Here is a 17604-nt window from a genome sequence, read left to right as displayed (position 1 = left end):
TGCACCATTTTAAAAGCAGTTTCAAGGTCATAAAGGTCACATTCACAAACCAAATCTTCAAAAGCATTAGGTGGTGGCACTGTTGTAGCTTTTTTGTATACTAGCTAATGCAGTAGCCGAGCAGTCTGAAACAATACACGAGACAAGCGTCATCAGTTCCAACATTTTATTGTCTCTCATTTCTTGGCATTGAAGTATTCCTCAATGACATCCTTGGCTTGTGACTCCTTGCCATAGTCCTGTTGCAGGAAAGTAACATCAAAAATAAAAATATTTTAAAGTAAAAAAAACAACAGGAATTCAGAAGTACCAGCAAAATAACAAATAAATCTTGATCCAAGAGTGTTGCAGGGCTCTTTAATGTAGTCCGCCGGCTGAGCGATGGATGGAAGGATGGACGGACAGCTAAATCGATGCCTTAGTTCACGCAGTTTCTGACCGAATGTCGCCATTTTTAGGGACCGCCGTCACCACGGGCGAGGTGACGGGGCTCGTAACTTGGCGTTCCTTTGGCCAATTTGAATAACAGCTGTGTGGCTAGATGGGCCACAGCACCTGGACTTGCTTGGCAGGCAAAGTTCGACGCAACGAAGACTTGACGCGAGTTGTGAACTAGCGCAGAAAATTCCTCGCTCTTCGGCCGGATGGCAGAAGGTTCGATCCATCCACTCGTTGCCGTTCAGACGACAGAATCGGAGTTTTGTCTCGAGGGCGTTACAAAAGTCTTTGTTCTCCTCTTTTCAGACAACATTTTTCAGTTGCCTTACTAGTTTGGGCGTTCTCTGAGGAAGGCGACAGAGCACGGCCTGACTAGTCAGGTAAAAGAAAAACGCGGTGTCTTAAAAAAAGGCAAGCAAATCACTTTTGCCGCGCCAAATTACGTTTTATGAGAGAATAGCAACAGGTTTGTTTGGGAATTAAATGCATACTTGGTCAATTTTTTTTTTAAAGCTACTTTGGATACATTGAATAAAAAATCAGGTTCTAAGAGCCCCCACGCCCGTTTTAAACTAAAGTTTTAAAGGTTATAAAAATGGAGGGTCGTTACCTTGACAACCACACAGCTGCAGCCCACCACCTTGCGGGGTTTGCCCTCCCGGTCAATCTTGCACAGACCGACCCACTCGCCGAGCTTCTTGTTGTCGTCGACCTGAGCGAGAAAGTGCGCACATTGTAAGCCGCGTGCGGTCCCACCAAAGCCAGCAAAAATGGGGGAGAAGCGGAGCAACTTGGCTGGATCTCAGTCACAAATTGGGTAACAGAGGCAATATCGTCACGGCTTTCAGTAGAGGGAGCCAAATTATCATCAGCGATGCAGCCAAGGTGTCCAAAAGAATCACTACACATATATTTTTATTTTTAAATCAACCCCACCAATGAGTTGATGTCCACTAATACATCAGCGCGAGAAAAGCGAGGTCACCTTTATCAGGTTGATCTGATGCTCGGCGCAGAGGGCCTCCACCAGCTTGACGTACATGGGCTCGTCGCAGTTGGCGGCCAGGACGCACAGATGGGCCTGGCGCCTGAAACGCAAGAGTGCAAACGTTAAAGCCGTGAAAGGAAAAGTGTCAACAGCTGACTTTGCAAATGTTCTCCTCAATTCCATTTGTGACGGCGCACATACTTGTCCAGGGCTTTGGCCGCCTCACGGATACCGCGGGCAAGGCCGTCATTGATGAGTGCGGTCTTGAGCACTTCGGGGAGAGCTGTGTTGACATCCATCACACCTCCGGCGGCAACGCTGTCATGGATGAGAGGCACAATGTCAAGAAAAGCGGGAAAAACACCCAATGGGAAATTCTGCAATGCGCTTCCAGCTTGTCAGAAGAGGCATGTCACTCATTGGCGAGTGAAGGGAAATCCGATACAACTAAATCATCATTCAAGCTTGTGGAAGCACACATCAAGAGGAATATCTCATACAGATGTCTTTAATTTGTTTCTAATGTTTACATGTGGAAAGTATAGAGTACAACGGGGGTTTACACTGGTTGCAATTATGTTTGCATCCATAACCCAGTAAAAAAAAAGTCATTAAGTGGTAATTGAACCATGAGCCCCCCTCTTTGAACCTAGAAGTTTCGAATTACGTTTGTGGCGCGGCGACACTCGCGAGCAACCTTAAAATTAGAAAATATTACACGAGTAGGAACACGTTGAAACTTTAATGAAATATTGAGTCAAATGAGTACGATGAATATAGAAATACACATAGCAATTGGACTGTATGAGTTGGTACGTTCCACATGAGCGCGAAGCTAAACTCACCCTTCCTCGGCCATTGTTGAAAAGGGATGGATGACGAACGTAAATTTCTGCAATAAAGCACAGACAATACAGCCTAGTTATTTTTCATCGCTGATTCATTGTTTTGAGGATATTCCAAAGAAGGATGTTCAATTAATTGAACGGATTGTGCTCCGATGGTGAGTAAAACGCACCGTTTCCTACTCTGGGGTAGCGGGTGAAGAGGACGTCATAGGTCCGCGACGCGCTTTTGATACCGCTGGAAGGGCCCCTCTGATTACGGCGTCCGAGGACTGCCTGTTTATATTCATTCAAACTTGGATTATTTGGACAGTAAATGTTGATCTATTCTGGACATCTATACACACATAAACACATACAGCCTGAAACAATTTATAATGACCTGCATTCCCAAAAAAAACAACTTTGAAGATTGTTTGGAGTTATGCAGATGAGCTGGAATTTAGAATAATCAAACTGTTTACATCACCAAAAAGGCCATGCAGCTTAAAAGCTCACAAAATTAAATATGACTTAAGTGCTGCTCAAATATTCCAATGAAAAATAAAAAATGTTTGTTTTATATAGGAGGAATGTCTTCACTTTAATATAAACAGGACACTAGTATTATATTCGAAACAAACAAGTGGGGACTGCCTGTAAATCAAAAGATGGATGAAGCAAACAGCAATGATTGCTTTTCATTTTTCTTTATTGATTTGTGTCACGAAGGAGCCAAATTAAACATCTGACACAACAAAGACAGAAGTATATCATTCAACACATCATGGTGGAGTCTCCTCCTCTCAGAGTTTGAGAAAAGCTTCCAGTGCTTCACACTCAACTGCCGCTTCGAATGCCTGGAAGTCCTGAATGGCAAAAGTGGGAAAAGATCTTCACGTTCCCACACAGGAGTGCAAGAGAAAAGCAAAAGAGAAACTTACCCCGCAGTACGCGTCCCCGTTGCTTATTTGCGGGGGCAGTGCAGTCGGGTTCCCGGCGATTGACCTCATTGATGCTTTGGCTTCGTTACTCGCCGTAATGTCCACCAGCTCATAGAGGATCTTCCTCCCATCGAGGACCATGAATATTCTCTGTTGGGCTTTCTTTATCTGGAGGAAAACAACATTGAAATAAATGTACAGAAAAAGTGTGGGAAATAAATTAAGATAGTACCTCAAGGTTGCTGCTCACACTGGCGTAAAACACTTTGACAGACATGGCTGCAAGTTGAACGAGAAAAATAACTCAAGTGCAGACGCAGATGCAGTGGCGGAATGTGTGTGTGAGAAAATAGACAAGGTAAGCAGGTTTGGACATGATTAACCGAGGTGTGTAGCCGCGCCCACGTTGCCTGTGACTTACCTTTCCAGTTGACCAAAACCAAGACGCCTTTGACTGTAGGAAATACTTTTATTGTTTTGGGCAATTTACAAACACTGCTCACAAAAATCCCAGCATTATAAAATGGGGGAAAGATTTAAGGTGAGGTCTTTCTCCCTTCCATCAGCAAATAGGGGGAAGAAACACAATATATACAAAAAGATTAAGTCTTGAAAAAAAAGTCCAAATGACATGCAAAAGCACAGGGGCCAAACTGCTAAATAAGAGTCAAATAAAGGTTTTCTTCTTTTTTTTTTTAGGGCGTTTCCTGTGACAAAATGAAAGAGGCATGCAATCACGAGGAAACGAGCGGGTCCAGCTCGTAACACATTCGGCCAGGCAGGTCCTCGGCCACCCTCTGCCGGGAGCTGTCCGAGTCCACCTCGGCGGTCTTGTCTGCCGGCGGCGGCGGCGGCGGGCCCTGCGTGCTCACCTCGCCGCTGGCCGTGCTGCGATGCCTGACGAGGTCAAACACGTTGACACGTCGGCCATTTGCGGTGGACAACGCATTGTTTGCTTTTGCCCTACCTGCCCTGGAATCCTCCATGGCTCGTGTCTTCCGAGTTGGATTTCATGGCTCCGAATCGAACGGAGGGGCCTGACGGGATCAAAAGAGCCAAATCGGCTCAAATTGACGATTTTAGGAGCGCGGCCGTGCTTACCGCCGTGCTGCCTCCTTCTTCTCCAGAGCAGATAACCCACAGTGACAACTAGCAGCAGCAAAAGCAATCCGCTGACGATTCCCGGCACCACCGATGACGACGAAGCCGCTGCGGGCGACACAAGTCTGAGCCGGGCCGGGAGAAAAGCGTTCGGAGGGGCTTACCCACGACGTTGATATAAAGCGAGGTGGAGGGAGTGGCCCAAAAAGCATTGGAGGAGAAGTTGACGGCGTAGAGGCAGACGTAAGCTCCTCGGTCCTTGTCCTCAATGTCGGGGAATTCAAACACGGCCACGTAGAAAAGGGTGTGTCCGAAAGCCGCCTTGGCGCTGGTGACGTTGGTGTCGGTGTTCTTCAGGTAGAACGTGCCTCTGGAGTACAGAGAATTCACCGAGCACGTGACGGAGAAGCTGCTGCCCCGTGTGACCGACACCTCCCGGGGGCTGTAGACCACCATCACCTGGAAGGTGGTCATGGAGATTTGCGGCTTCTCCAGCTCCACTGGAAAGTAACCCAGAGACGGACGGCGGCGTCAAAGTAGCCGGCGTCGGCCAGATGAACGGGTCGACGCCGGCACCTTTGACGTCGAGCTCCACGGGATCTCCTTGAGGGAAGTAGATGATGTTAGTAATCACTTTCTTCTGATACTCGCAGAAGTAGGAGCCCCGGTGACTGAAGTTGACTCTGGACAGGCTGAAGGTGGCCGCCTCGTTCTCGCTATACTTTAGGAGTTTGAAGGAGTCCTGTAACCTTTTCAGCAAGAAGGTGCCGCCTTCGTGCTCCGTCAGGATAGTGCAGGTGAACTCCACGTTTTCACCCCAGCGAACTCGGCTGGAAGGCCTCACGGCGATGCGAGGCTTCGCCAGAGCACCTTGGACGAGAGGGAGAGGCAACCGAGGTCAAAGGGCGTGCACCGCTGGTTCGCCATTAAAAAAAAAACATCTGTGGACTGAGTAGGGAGCTTTGCGGAACGCCACTCAACTATGACAAGATGGATGCAAGCAATATAGTCATTTTCCCGGTTTCTTACCCAAACAGATGACTCCGGCGTCCTCGGAGTGGCCGCAGTTGTTCTCGCCGAAGCCTAGGTGATTGCAGTGCGTGATGGCGAGCTCCTGGCCTTCGCACACCACGTCGTCCAGCCAGATGGGGCCGCTGCCTCGGCCAAAATGCGCATTAGTGGGCGCCGACACGGCGTGGCCGCAGCCTATTTGTCGGCACACCACGTCGGCGGCGCTCAGTTCCCAATCGTCGTCGCACACCGTCCCCCACTGGCCGTCGTGGAACACCTCCAGGCGGCCCGAACAGCCGCTCCAGCCGCCGACCAGCTGCACTTTTTCTGTGGCCGCAAATATGGAAAACTTGAAGGAGGGGAGGGGAGGGGGGGGGGGGGGGGGGTCGGAAAGCGAGGACTTCACCTCCACAGGAGACGCCGACGTCACGATCGTGCTGGCACGCGGAGCGGGGGAAACCCTTGAGCGAGCACTGCTGCAGCGAGGTGGTATTGGCGAAACAGTCGTCGCTGGCCTCCATCACCGGTCCGCTGCCTTGGCCGTAGTGGGCGCCGCCGTGGACGCCGACGACGCCGCCGCACTCCAGACGATCGCACACCAAGCCCGCCTTGGCCAGGTCCCAGTGGGTGTCGCACAGCGAGTACCAGGCGCCGGCGTGCTGGACCTCCACTCTCCCCGTGCACTCCGTCTCGCTGTTCACCAAGCGCACCTCCAAGCTCTCTGCGGGAAGCAAAATGAGCGGAGATGTCTCCAAACGTTGCAAATTCTCTAACCTGAGCAGATGACGCCGGCGAGAGACGTGGTGTTGCACGATCTGTCCAGCAAGGAGCTTTGCGGGCACTGCGACAAAGTGGACTCCACGCCGCTGCACTCAATCTGCATCATCCAGACGTGTCCCGAGCCGTGACCGTACTCGGTCGCCGCGGTGATGTTGCGGGCTTTGCCGCAGTCCAGCTGCTTGCACGCCACTTGGGCGTCGCTCCTGTCCCAGGTTTCCCCGCACACGTCCCCCCAGCGGCCTTGGTCGTAGAACTCCACCCTCCCGGCGCAGCGGTTGACGCCGCCGGCCAAGCGCACGTTGCCTGCGGGGAGAGACGCCGACGCTAGCGATACTCGCCCTCTTCCAGAACACACGCGCTTCCGCCACCCACCTGAGCATCGGACCGACGCCTCCTGGATTTGGGCGTTTCGGACGGACTCGCGCAAGGAGCACTGCTCGAGCGACGTCTCCCTGCCGCTGCAGCTGACGGCGTAGCCGCTTTGGTCCCCGCTTTGGCCGAAAGATCCGGGCGACTCGACGGGATCGCCGCAATTCATCTGCCGGCACACCACGGCCGCTTCGTGCAAGCCCCAGTGGACGTCGAAGACGGGCCACCAGTGGCCTTGGTGGTGGACCTCCACCCGACCGGAACACTGGTCGCTTCCGTTTATCAGTCGGACGGTGGCTGCAAAGACCGAGTGGTGAGAGCTTAGGAGATCTCCGAACCATGAAGACCATCACGCCGGGGCACGTCGCTCACCCGAACACACCACGCCGGCGTCTTCGCCGTGATTGCAGTTGTTGATGCCCAAGGGCCTAGTCATCTCACAGTCCGTCAAGGACGACTCGTTGCCGGCGCACGCCACGTCGTCCATCCAGATGCTGCCCGAGCCTTTTCCGAAATAGGCGCCCGATTTGGCGGTGATGGCCGTGCCGCAGCCCATGACCCGGCACGCCACTTGAGCGGCTCGAATGTCCCAATGGTCGTCGCACACCGTCCCCCAAGCGGTGTTGTGGTAGACTTCCACTCGGCCCGAGCATCGGTCCGTGCCGTTGACGAACCGGAGCGTCGGAGGATCTGGGGACGGGACGGCACTTTGATTTCCCATTGACGGCTACGAGGTCGTTCTTGGCCTCTGACCTACCTGCGCACGAAAGCGAAAAGCCTCGGCACGCCTGGGCGCTCTCCCGGACGCTGCACTGGGAGAAGGAGGTGGCGTCTTTGGGACAGGAGCCCCGGTAGCTCCTGAGCGGGCTTTCGCCAAAGTACTCTGGGGATTTGGACGGCCCTCCGCAGTTGAGCTCCTGGCACAGCATGGCGACCTCCCTGGCGCCCAAGTCGTGCTGGCACAACTTGCCCCACTCGCCGTCGTGGAAGACCTCTAGGCGGCCCGAGCACGGCCCGCTGCTGTTGCTCAGTCGCAGCGTTTCTGCAAAAAACAAAAATCCTCTAGCGTCCGCTTTGCCGTACTTTTGGCCGAGCGTAGCAACCTGAACATATGACGCCGGCGCCCTCGTCGGGGCCGCAGTCGTGATAGCCCAATCCCGGGTGCGGGCACTCGGACAGCGACTTCTCCCGGCCCGTGCACTCCAAGTCGTCCAGCCAGATCTCGCCGTCGCTGGTACCGAAGAAGGCTTTGTCCTTGACCGCCAGCGGGACCCCGCAGTCCATCTGGCGGCACGTCACGCTGGCCTCCTGCACGTCCCATTTGTCGTCGCACACCGAGCCCCAGCGGCCCAGGTGGAAGAGCTCCACTCGGCCCGCGCAGCGGTGGCTCCCGTTGACCAGACGAAGCTGATGTTCCACATCTAGCGGGCGCAAACCAATCTAGAATTCCCAGGGCTGAAAAAAGGGACGGCCCACTTACAGTCGCAGGTCACGCCGGCGTCCGGGCACTGTCGGTCGACGGCTTTGTGCGAGCACTGCGAGAGGGAGGTCTCGTTGCCCGAGCAGGTGCTATTCACCGCCGAGGTTTCCCGAGATTGGCCGAAATGCGGCTTTTGGGCCGACGTCCGGGGCGCCCCGCAGTTGATCTCCTGGCAGAGCACCTTGGCTTCGGGCAGGCCCAGCTCAGCGCAAACTTTGCTCCAGCGGCCGTCCAAAAAGACCTCCACTCTGCCGTTGCAGTGGTTGCTGCCGTCGCTCACCCGCACGTGCTCTGCAAAAGGCGCCGGTTCAGCTCGCCGCACGTTTGGCCCAGGCGAGGAAGACGGCTCCTACCCGAGCACACCACCGCCACGTCTCCTCCGTGAAAGCAGTCGTTCTCGCCGAAGGGCCTGTGCGGACACTTGAGGAGGGACAGCTCCTTCCCGGTGCACTGCACGTCGTCCAGCCAGATCGGCCCGCTGCCGTGGCCAAAGTTGATTTCGGCTTTCCTGACGGAAAGCGCCGAGCCGCATCCCAGCTCACGGCACACCACCTGGGCGTTGGTGAGGTTCCAGAAGTCGGCGCACACCGTGCCCCAGGCGCCGCTGTGGAAGACCTCCACGCGGCCCGAGCAACTGGTCGAGCTCAGACCCGCCAGCCTCACCGTGCCCCGGGCGCATACTGAAATTGGAAGATTTGATTCATTGGAAGATTTTTTCGAAGATATGATCAACTTTTGTGTCTCAGGCCAATACTCACCTGTACAGATGAACAAAATACCTGAGGTAGAAAGAAAACGACGTCAGGGCCATCCAATATTTCCTCACCTTGAGCTGATTTGATTCTTATCAAATGAAATGTTTTCATCAAACGGCTGTAAAAAAGTAGAAACTTACCAATTGGCAGACAAAGACGTAGTTTGTCACAAATGGACCTCATAATGTGAATTCAATGTCGTAGATCGCCTGCAGAAATTGTCAGGCCACCCCTCAAAAACTTCCAAATCAGAGTGTTCATGGACTCGGAGCGCAAAATGCCTGTTGACATTTGGATCAATCATTGAAGGCAGACCGTGACCCAAAATCTGCACCGGGAAACCGGAACCCACCTTTGTAGTTTTTCCAGGTATACAATTCTTTTTTTTTTTTCTTACAAAGTTACGGGGCAATTTCCAACTCATTCAATGACTCATCTTCTTTTTTTCAAACTTCAAAAATTCACATCAAACTCCCCCCTCAGCGTTTCAAATGTAATATATGAATATTTACTCCGCTATTGATTTGCGGGTAAATCATTGCAGAGGGCCGTTTTGATGGGAAATGATGCGCGCGGTACAAGAGGGCGCCGCGCGCGCGCACGCACGCACGCGTCAAAGCGCAAGCGCGTTGTCGTGCTGATTTTCCTTTGAAATGATGCCAATTGATGTTGTTTTTCAAAAAAGTCAACGGAATTGACCGTGACAAACATCGATCCATTTTCCATAAGGCGTGACATGGAAAAATCAGCAGGGAAATTTGCTTGCGCTTCGACGCGTGGCCCGACAATTGAAATCTACGTTCAGTCAACTGCAGAGAATTCATCCACTTTATTTTGCAATGTGACAATTTGACATCACTGTCGACAAATATCATAAAAAAATCACAAAAATGTACATTTAACACATGGAAAATATCGAAAATGGACGATTCAAACGCACGCTAGTGGCCACATCATTAGGTACACCTGATCGAAACGGCTACAGTGTGCATGGCTGCTGAGCACGCAGGGTCACGATAAAAAAAATAAAATCACACGATTGTCGTCGCTCCCTTTTCTTGGGGTGGGGGGAAAAGTCTTGATCAACATGTACAAGTACTTTTTGAAGGAGTCCCGTGCACGTTTGGCATCCACACTGCCGGGAGGAGTTTTCACCTTCTAAGACTCCTGCTGTACAAAAACAAAACCTGAGTCTCATCCGTTTTATGGCTTCAGTGATTTGGGCTAGTCCTAAATCGCTTACCTGGTCAGAATCTTGAGCGGCCACGCCCAGGAAGGCAAACACGTTGTTATTTTCTTTCGAGCGGAAAAAGTCCTCATAGTCCTGCCGGGATGGAAAAGGTGAGTCGGCGCTGGCTGGACCGAGCCCTTCCAGCATCCCGCGGCAGCAATTGGACGAGCACGTCGCCATGGATTACCCCCGCAGGCAAGAGTGACATCGCGTAATCCTCGCCGGGATTATGGTGGGATTACAGAGGTTGGATGGATGGATGGATGGATGGATGGATGGATGGATGGATGGATGATTGATCCGAAACTCACAATAAAGCAGGCTGCCTGCCTGTGTGTGACCTGCATCTTACCCCACAGTAGCGATCGCCTCTGAAGATCTGCGGAGGAAGCGGGTTGCCTCCGCACGGCCGCTTGTCGCAAGGGATGTGGCGGTACATCCACAGCCGCTGCTCCTCCAGCATGGCGATGTCCACTTGCTGGAACTCGATTCCGTTGGCCTCCAGGAAACCCACCACCGCCTGCTGTTGCTTTTTCACCTGACGTGGGCCAAAGCACCGCCTCGTTACGAGCCGAACTTTGCTTTTTCAATTTCTTTCCCGTCCTTGACCCAAATTATGGCCACAATGGCACTATTGTTTGCGCGTCTGGCCTCCATTGGTACGCTCGCCAACCCAAACAACCCAAATGTGACCCGACAGCGCACACTCGATAGCAATTTGGCCAAGTGACAACAATTCAGTGTGAGAACGTGAGACTCAACGCTCTGAGAGCGCGTGTCATCATTTTAGGGTGGCAGATTCAACACTTGTGGGCGAATTAGAAAAAAGAGTCCATGGAAATGCCTCTATGCAAGAGTATATTGTTTGCACCCTGAATGAAGGGATTAACTTGGATTAATCCTTTCATTACATGACGTAGGGGAACAAAACAGGACTCCTGAGGACAAACGGACCATGTAAGGAAAACAATGGTTGGCTTTTGCGATACTAAAAGTCACGGACACTCACTCTAAAATGGGCACGCCAGCCACGCCCACGCACTGGTTGGCCAGTCAATTAAAAAAGAAACTGCATCCAATAATAATCCCCCCCCCCTGCATTTCTCTGCACGGCACGCATGCACTCGAGCAACAACGAGGCCCTCTAAAGCAGCCAGACTTTTGGACACTTTGGACTGTTTGTTTCCCTCCTTTCATTTCCAATTGTAGCCAGCATCCTTTTCTTCCGCTGTATCCAATCACTGCTAACTCAATTCAAAGGGATGCAAAAGCCAATTATTGCATTCACAAGCTTCGCTCTGGCATCACTGACCCAAATGGTCCATTTACTCAGGCGTACAATGGATGGACTGTATTTTCTCTTACGGTTCAATGCATCGGTTTATATAAAGAGCATTGAACGACAGTTGTCGATGATAAAATGAACCACATTTTTGAAAAATACAATTATTGGATGAATCAATAATGCACAAATAGTTGAAACGTTACCACAAAAAAAAACCCCATAAAATCCCCAATGACTTACTGCCAGAGATCCACTTGACGAAGCGACGTAAACCTTGACAATGACCATTTTAATTCAGCATTACGAAGTTGAAACGACGATGTTGTTCAGAAGCAGCAAAAGAAGCGCTTCATTTCAACCGACAAGCGCAGACGCCGACAAGCCAGCGACACTGAACATCAAGCCTCCGGTGTTTCTTTTCAAAACAAAAGGAAAACGAGTTCTTCTCTTCACCTCTTTTTGTCCATCTCCAAAATCACAAGTATCATCTCTTAAGTACTAAGGAATTGTGTTAAATTTACACTACAACCCAATGAAATTCGACACAACACGGGACTTTTTGATTTTCAAAATGTTAGAGGGTACTATAAACTGATTTATGATCAATTGAAAAGTTATTTTGTTTTGAACATGCCTGTTTATTTTTAAAGATGAAACATTTTCTCACACTTTTATGTTGGGCTTTATTGTAAAATAATGTCATGACAGGTAAAACAACAGTCATTGACCCTTCAATGATAAACAATGAATGAAAATAAAACGATAGAAGTTATTGAGCGTTTTCACGTAATGTACCGGGAATGCAAGACGAGCTGGTGACGTCACAGAAGCGGTTTCCATGCAACAGCAGGCAGCGATGGCCGTCGTTCCGGTTCTCCGTCCTCTCTCGGTCTCGATCTGCAAACTCTGCAGAGCCATTCATGCTAGGCACACTCACCAGACGCTACTTTGCCATTTGGACAAGTAAACAAGACGAGGAGGCTACCAATTCGCCTTCGTATATCGCGTTAGCCATGTTAGCTTAGCCAATAGTTTTAGCCTTTTTTGTTTGTTTTTGTTTTGTTTTTTGCGGCGATGAAAGCGATCTTAGCCATTTAGTGTAAAAACCACGAGCGGTTCTGAGCGACCCATGACCGACATCTAACGGTAAGACACGCCTGCCTCACCTGTTGCACTATTTTGTTCTTCTCGCCCGCTTGGCTCTCCGTTAGCTCCTCCGATACACTTGCAATACTTTTTGTGGGGCCAAACTAGACATTTATGATCGATCGATCGATCGATGGATCGTGCACCCATTGGCCCACTTTTGTGTGACACCCGACAAGAACAGACGGCGGTCAGGGTTTTAGCCTAATCCTGCCAAAAGGTGATGCCATTTCCCAAAGCTTCACGACAACAAATGACCCTAGGAAGGAATATTTGGACCTAGTCGCTCGCTCGGTGCGTGGCTCGTCTCGCTGATCTGGATTTTGGCTTTGTGGGCTAGCGTTGCCATAGAAACACGCCCATCAAGCTGCTCCGTTTTTGCTTCAAGTTAGTCCATATTGAAGTTCAGGGCAGAATTGACATAAAACAAAACACACTGTACATTCATTCAAACATGCAAAGGGTCAATAAACCTCTGTTAGTATCATGCTAATGCCTGCTTGGAATGCAAAACACATGGTAACTTTACTTCACGCGCTGCGGTTGCTAAGTGAGCATGTTGTGCCAGCAGGAAGTGCTCCGAGCAACCTGTCGGCGGCTGGCCTCGCTTGCTTGTTTCAACCGAAAGAAAAACACGTTTACATTTGCTTCCCAAACAAGATGGAGTCCAAGAGCGACGCCGCGTTGGAAGACGACTGGGATGACAATCGGAGCCGAGGATCCTTCAGGAGCCGGAAGAGTCGAGTCCCCTCCGGCAAAAAGCTCAAGCACTACAAGAACTTCCGGGAGCGGACCCAGGATGAAAAAGCAACTTCCAAAGCCGAACTGTACCCCTCCGATCCTGACCGAGCCTCGGACGGCGAGGGGCGCCGCAGCAAGGCCACGTCTTACTCGGACGAATACGAGTCGGAGCGCTCGCTCTCGCCGTACGAGCGGGATCAGACGCCGGCGCCGCCGCTTCCGCCAACCCGCGCCAATCTCATTTCCAGCAGCTCGCCCTACAACACAGGTTTGACACGTACGTGGGACGGAAGCGGATCCACCTTTGAATGTTTTTCCATTCAACACGTCCGCAACAGGTATGGAGAGGCGAGTCCGGGCCCGCCCGCCGCGTCCGGGCCGGAGCCGGGCGTCGCGTTCCCTCAGCAAAGAGTCCCTCCCTCCTAGAGACTTGGACCCCCTGACCAGGCAAATGCTGTCGGGCCGTCTGCTGAAAATCAACGAGTTGCGCAACGTGCACGGCGAGCTGCAGCTGCGCATCGCCGAGTTGCAGAAGGAGAATCGGATCCTTAAGCAGGTAGACTCGGCTCGAGGCCGACACGGCACTGAAGCTCGCCTGACCCGGTGGGACTCTCTGGCGGCAGCTTCATACCCGCCAGGAGAAGGCGCTGCAGAACTACACGGACGCCGAGAGCAAAATCTCCCAGATGCTGTCGTGCCACGCCAGCGAGACGCACGTGCTGCGCGAGCGGCTGCGGCGCACGCGGGAGCGGGAGCGCGCCGCCGAGCGCCGGCTGAAGGAGAAGGAGGAGCAGCTGCTGAGGAGCCACGCCACCGTGGGACGCATGAAGAAGCTGGTGGAGCAGCGCGAGCTGGGCGCCCGCGAGGAGCTCAGCGGCAAACTGGAGCAGGAGAGGGCGCGCACGCACGAGGCCGAGCTGAAAATCAAGGTAGCGTTGCCGCCTCACCTGCCTTCCTTCCTTCACGCGACGGTCTGTCGGTAGGAGCTGGAGAGGAACATGGAGCTGAGCAACGGCAGCCACCAGAGGCAGCTGGCTGCCGAGAGGAAGAAGACGCTCTGCGCGCAGGAAGAGATCAAGAATCTGCAAAAGGAGCTGGAGCAACTGGCCAATCGACTCAGGGTGCCTCCAGAGAAACACGCAAATACATTCAGCCGCCACCACCACAAGCCGCTTAGTGACACCGTCGTCACCTTTTCCAGGAAAAAGAACGAGAATTAGAGATCCGCAACATTTACGCTCACCGCATCGGGAAAGTCTCCCCGAGAAAGGCCGCCGACGGAGAGTCAAAGCTCAAAGCTGAGGCGTCATCATTCCACAAGGCGCACAGACACTGCAAGGCGGTGCAGACGCGCAGCAGCAGCAGCCCCGAATTTCCCTCGCCGCCGCCCGCCTTGGCCGAGTACAGCGATCCAGCCCCCGACGGATACCTGTCACTCAAGGTAAGTCCTCGCCCAAATATGGAGCCATTCAGGATGTTGGAAACCACTCTCTGCTTTGCCAGCAAGTGGAGCCGGTGGACGGTGGACCCAAAGCAAAGCAGGAGCAGCAGAGGAAGACCAGCCAAGACAGAAGAACCTCAAGGGAAGAGAAGGAGACGGAGGAGGAACATCAACAGAGCCCTCGGGATGTCCGTGAGGTGAAGGCCAACATGTTCACGGATGGTAAGAAGAGTCCGGCGGCTCAGTACCTTGAAAAACTTGCAAGTAGATGTGATTTCCACAGACTGGGTCAAAGAGAAGGAGGATGACCAGGTGAGCAGCTTCTTGAGGAATCCACGCAAGAGCGTCCATGTCCAGGAGGAGGCGGAGCTGTGGGGGAACCACCACCAGGTGGACGCCGGCGAGGCGCGTCGTAGGAAAGACCAGCTGCTGGCCAAGATGCGAGAAATTGACCTCCAGAACAAGGAGAAGCAGAAGCCCGTCCGCGTCGACTCGTCCGAGTCCAACGCGGAGACGCCGTCGTCGACGCCGTCGTCGGGCCGGCGGCGAAGCCTTCGCTCGATCCGATCCAACGAGGACCTGGTCTTCGGAAGCTCGTTGGGGGGGAACTCCCGTCAAAATGCGGCCAGGGACAACGGAGACCACGCTCTGGAAGCCATCGGCATCTTCAGCCTCAAGGGGACGGAGGAGAAGAGCAAGAAGTCGGCGCTCATGCAGCAGCTGTTCGGCTCGCTGGCGGCGCCGTCGGGCGACGCCCGCTCGGCGGAGCTGCTGGATGACATGACGGACGGCGGCGGGCCTCGGGGAGGTTCGCGAGCGACGGGGCGACTCGGCTTCGGGGCGGCGCCCGCCTCCCTGAGCGCCCGGCACGTGGTGGACAGCCGGCCCGCCGTCCGCGTCATCCCCTCCTTTGACGACGACATCGAGGAGCTCACCTTGTAGCTTGACATTCAACGTTAGCTTGTTTTGGTTTGTTTTTAGAGGTAGTTGCACTTGACATTTGGTTTTGTCATAAGCAGACATCCATGAACAACGATACGATGATTGATATTTCAATTATTTCCAAACATCAATTGTCTCATTTGTGCTAGTAGCACTTTAATCATTCATTGCACTTGTCACACTAAACAAGGACCAAGTGGTTTTTCAGTGTGTTTTGCTATTTAATGTGACATTTAGTCTTTCTAGTCCCCAATTAAATATACATGCTGTCAAAAATTGTGTTTGTTTTCTGAGGGCCATAACGATACATTTAAAAGTCCCCCTCAATATCATTTAGATAACACAAACATTTTATAATTGTAGGTTATTCAAAGGCATTGTAAACATTGGTGGAACTTTTGAAACGCTGCATTACGGCGTGAAACTGATTTGGCAGAAACGCCACGGTATCCTAGCAACGCGCTTTTACTATCGACTTGACCCACCCAATATGGCGGACGCGCCGACGTACCCAAGCAACGGACCAACCCACTTGAGGCGGCGACGCATCCCGGACCAGTGGGAGGGAATTAAATTATATATATTTTTTTCTCCTCAAGAGGGGCTCCGTGGGGTGGTCTTCACTTGTTTAGCTGTTTTCAGACAAGTCAGGGCTACGAAACTGAGAAGACATTTGAACGAGGAAGTGCGTCGGATGCTGAGAAGCGCTTCACCAAAAAGAGTCACGTGGTAAGGACCGCTTGCTTCAGAGTTTACAAATATTCAATATCATTATCTTTTTATTCTATATCATTACTTTTTATTGTTTTTATTCTTTTTACATTGATCATTAAAATGAAGAAATTATGATCACCCCCAACAAGGATAAGCAATACAGAAAGTGATGGGATGCCTGTAAATAAATAGCTTTTATATGCTGAAGAAGTTCAAAAAATGCAATGAGCCAAACTTTCCGAAAAGTCATTGGTGGGAGCAGTTAGCTTTTGGCAAGCCATAATAATCCCCCCGCCACTCTTAATGCAAGCCTATCATTAGATGCAACCAGTGATGGCTTATTATGGGATAAAGGGAGCGCAAATGGCCCGGGACCGCTTTGACTGATTGTTGGCGCTTGCATGCCTGTTATCAAGTGAAGCAAAACATTACATTTGGTGACACAACAAAAATCCTTTTTTTTATTTTCTCATTGGGAACCCAAACGCATGAATTCATTAAAACGGCTGAGTCATGTAAAGTGCCCGTGCGGTTGCTACGGCAACATAGACTGCTGAGCTGCCGTCATTTGATACGCGACAAGTCAGCTGGCTTCCGCTCACTACCGTCATTATTATTTTCACTTTCCTGCGGCATTTTTTCTCGTGCGGAGTTCCAAAGAACTTTAGGAGGGCTTTCAAATGTTCTAGTGTGGTGAAGAAGCTCTCCAAAAATGGAAGCCATCGCTCGCGAGGAGGCGGCGAGACGACGGGGAGACGACCTTTCGCCTTCGGGTGATCATCTTCTCACCCTGAAGGCCTTGACGGAGAAACTGAGACTGCAGACCAGGAGACCTTCTTACCTGGAGTGGAAAGCCAAGGCGGAGGCGGAAGGTTTCGGCGCCTCGGGTAGCGGGGAAGCGGGACGCAGAGCAGGGGACTCGGCCCCCGTCCGTTGCCAGTTGCCGTCGGGGCTGCCGAAGACCTTCGAGACCGTAGACGAGGCTCTCGGCTGGCTCAGGAGAGAACTGGTGAGATGCTTTCCGAGAAACGAAATGTTCTCATTCGGAATCGGTAAGACTGAGGAAGGTTTTGCTTTCAGAGCGACATGCGCCAGCAGGACCAGCATCTGGCCAGGCAGCTGGTCGGTCTGCGCGGCGACATCAGCGAGCTGCGGATCCAGCAGGCGTGCCAGCTTCACCGTCGCATGCTCAACGACGCCACCTACGGGCTGGAGGAGCGCGACCAGCTGTCCGACCTGCCCTACGAGTGCCCCGTCACGCCCGGCCTGGGCCTCTCGGCGCCCCTGCGGCTCATCGGCGTCACCAAGATGAACATCAACTCGCGTCGCTTCTCGCTGTGCTAGCCCCAGATTATGCTGGAGCCAAGAGAAGCTAACGCAAGGCTGTCTTTGAGAGCAAATAAAAACACAGCAC

General features: G+C 52.2%; 6 protein-coding genes and 2 non-coding genes across 13 annotated transcripts; 2 read left to right on the top strand and 6 right to left on the bottom strand.

Annotated features, from left to right (window-relative positions):
• Positions 1-152: 152 nt before the first annotated feature.
• Positions 153-2564, bottom strand: rps12 (ribosomal protein S12). Its single transcript, XM_085936893.1, has 6 exons — positions 2445-2564; positions 2272-2318; positions 1628-1744; positions 1424-1526; positions 1049-1150; positions 153-239 (listed from the first exon to the last, which is right to left on the bottom strand). The coding sequence occupies exons 2-6, from the start codon at positions 2283-2285 to the stop codon at positions 177-179; spliced, it is 399 nt and encodes a 132-aa protein (XP_085793019.1). The 5' UTR covers positions 2286-2318; positions 2445-2564; the 3' UTR covers positions 153-176.
• Positions 1235-1317, bottom strand: LOC147042092 (small nucleolar RNA SNORD100). Its single transcript, XR_015069105.1, has one exon. It is a non-coding gene; the product is annotated as a small nucleolar RNA SNORD100 (small nucleolar RNA).
• Positions 1820-1891, bottom strand: LOC147042091 (small nucleolar RNA SNORD101). Its single transcript, XR_015069104.1, has one exon. It is a non-coding gene; the product is annotated as a small nucleolar RNA SNORD101 (small nucleolar RNA).
• Positions 2565-2944: 380 nt separating the features above from the next.
• LOC147042089 (SH3 domain-binding glutamic acid-rich-like protein 3) lies at positions 2945-3565 on the bottom strand. The gene is made up of 3 exons (XM_085938097.1): positions 3427-3565; positions 3195-3362; positions 2945-3119 (listed from the first exon to the last, which is right to left on the bottom strand). Exons 1-3 carry the CDS (start codon positions 3469-3471, stop codon positions 3057-3059), a joined length of 276 nt encoding a protein of 91 aa, XP_085794223.1. The 5' UTR covers positions 3472-3565; the 3' UTR covers positions 2945-3056.
• On the bottom strand, positions 3424-9175 carry LOC147042088 (scavenger receptor cysteine-rich type 1 protein M130-like). The gene is made up of 17 exons (XM_085938096.1): positions 9043-9175; positions 8831-8971; positions 8694-8714; positions 8289-8615; positions 7936-8226; positions 7559-7876; positions 7213-7497; positions 6828-7145; positions 6459-6752; positions 6081-6389; positions 5713-6027; positions 5325-5633; positions 4872-5165; positions 4460-4795; positions 4296-4403; positions 4162-4231; positions 3424-4091 (listed from the first exon to the last, which is right to left on the bottom strand). The coding sequence occupies exons 2-17, from the start codon at positions 8871-8873 to the stop codon at positions 3929-3931; spliced, it is 3801 nt and encodes a 1266-aa protein (XP_085794222.1). The 5' UTR covers positions 8874-8971; positions 9043-9175; the 3' UTR covers positions 3424-3928.
• A 329-nt stretch (positions 9176-9504) lies between these two features.
• Positions 9505-12624, bottom strand: sh3bgrl2 (SH3 domain binding glutamate-rich protein like 2). Of its 4 annotated transcripts, XM_085938217.1 has the most exons (5): positions 12373-12624; positions 12002-12112; positions 10274-10459; positions 9934-10014; positions 9505-9860 (listed from the first exon to the last, which is right to left on the bottom strand). In XM_085938217.1, the coding sequence occupies exons 2-5, from the start codon at positions 12044-12046 to the stop codon at positions 9849-9851; spliced, it is 324 nt and encodes a 107-aa protein (XP_085794343.1). In that variant the 5' UTR covers positions 12047-12112; positions 12373-12624; the 3' UTR covers positions 9505-9848. The 4 variants fall into 4 exon arrangements, with proteins under 4 accessions (XP_085794343.1, XP_085794341.1, XP_085794340.1 ...); XM_085938215.1 differs by lacking the exon at positions 12373-12624 and having other exon boundaries at positions 9505-9857; positions 12002-12359; XM_085938214.1 differs by lacking the exon at positions 12373-12624 and having other exon boundaries at positions 12002-12355.
• Positions 12008-15772, top strand: lca5 (lebercilin LCA5). 3 transcript variants are annotated; one of them, XM_085938212.1, is made up of 8 exons: positions 12008-12352; positions 12924-13361; positions 13432-13649; positions 13717-14022; positions 14077-14214; positions 14295-14534; positions 14597-14756; positions 14803-15772. In XM_085938212.1, the coding sequence occupies exons 2-8, from the start codon at positions 13013-13015 to the stop codon at positions 15474-15476; spliced, it is 2085 nt and encodes a 694-aa protein (XP_085794338.1). In that variant the 5' UTR covers positions 12008-12352; positions 12924-13012; the 3' UTR covers positions 15477-15772. The 3 variants fall into 3 exon arrangements, with proteins under 3 accessions (XP_085794338.1, XP_085794337.1, XP_085794339.1); XM_085938211.1 differs by having other exon boundaries at positions 12009-12352; positions 13013-13361; positions 14803-15771; XM_085938213.1 differs by having other exon boundaries at positions 12011-12352; positions 13013-13361; positions 14818-15770.
• A 1039-nt stretch (positions 15773-16811) lies between these two features.
• On the top strand, positions 16812-17534 carry fam167ab (family with sequence similarity 167 member Ab). Its single transcript, XM_085938271.1, has 2 exons — positions 16812-17199; positions 17271-17534. The coding sequence occupies exons 1-2, from the start codon at positions 16903-16905 to the stop codon at positions 17532-17534; spliced, it is 561 nt and encodes a 186-aa protein (XP_085794397.1). The 5' UTR covers positions 16812-16902.
• Positions 17535-17604: the final 70 nt, after the last annotated feature.

This window comes from Syngnathus leptorhynchus, chromosome 18, assembly GCF_054491065.1.
Source record: "Syngnathus leptorhynchus isolate UIUO chromosome 18, UIUO_Slep, whole genome shotgun sequence".
Lineage (NCBI taxonomy): Eukaryota > Metazoa > Chordata > Actinopteri > Syngnathiformes > Syngnathidae > Syngnathus > Syngnathus leptorhynchus.
The sequence above is the reverse complement of the archived record's forward strand: the minus strand, read 5'-3'. Positions and strand labels throughout refer to the sequence as shown.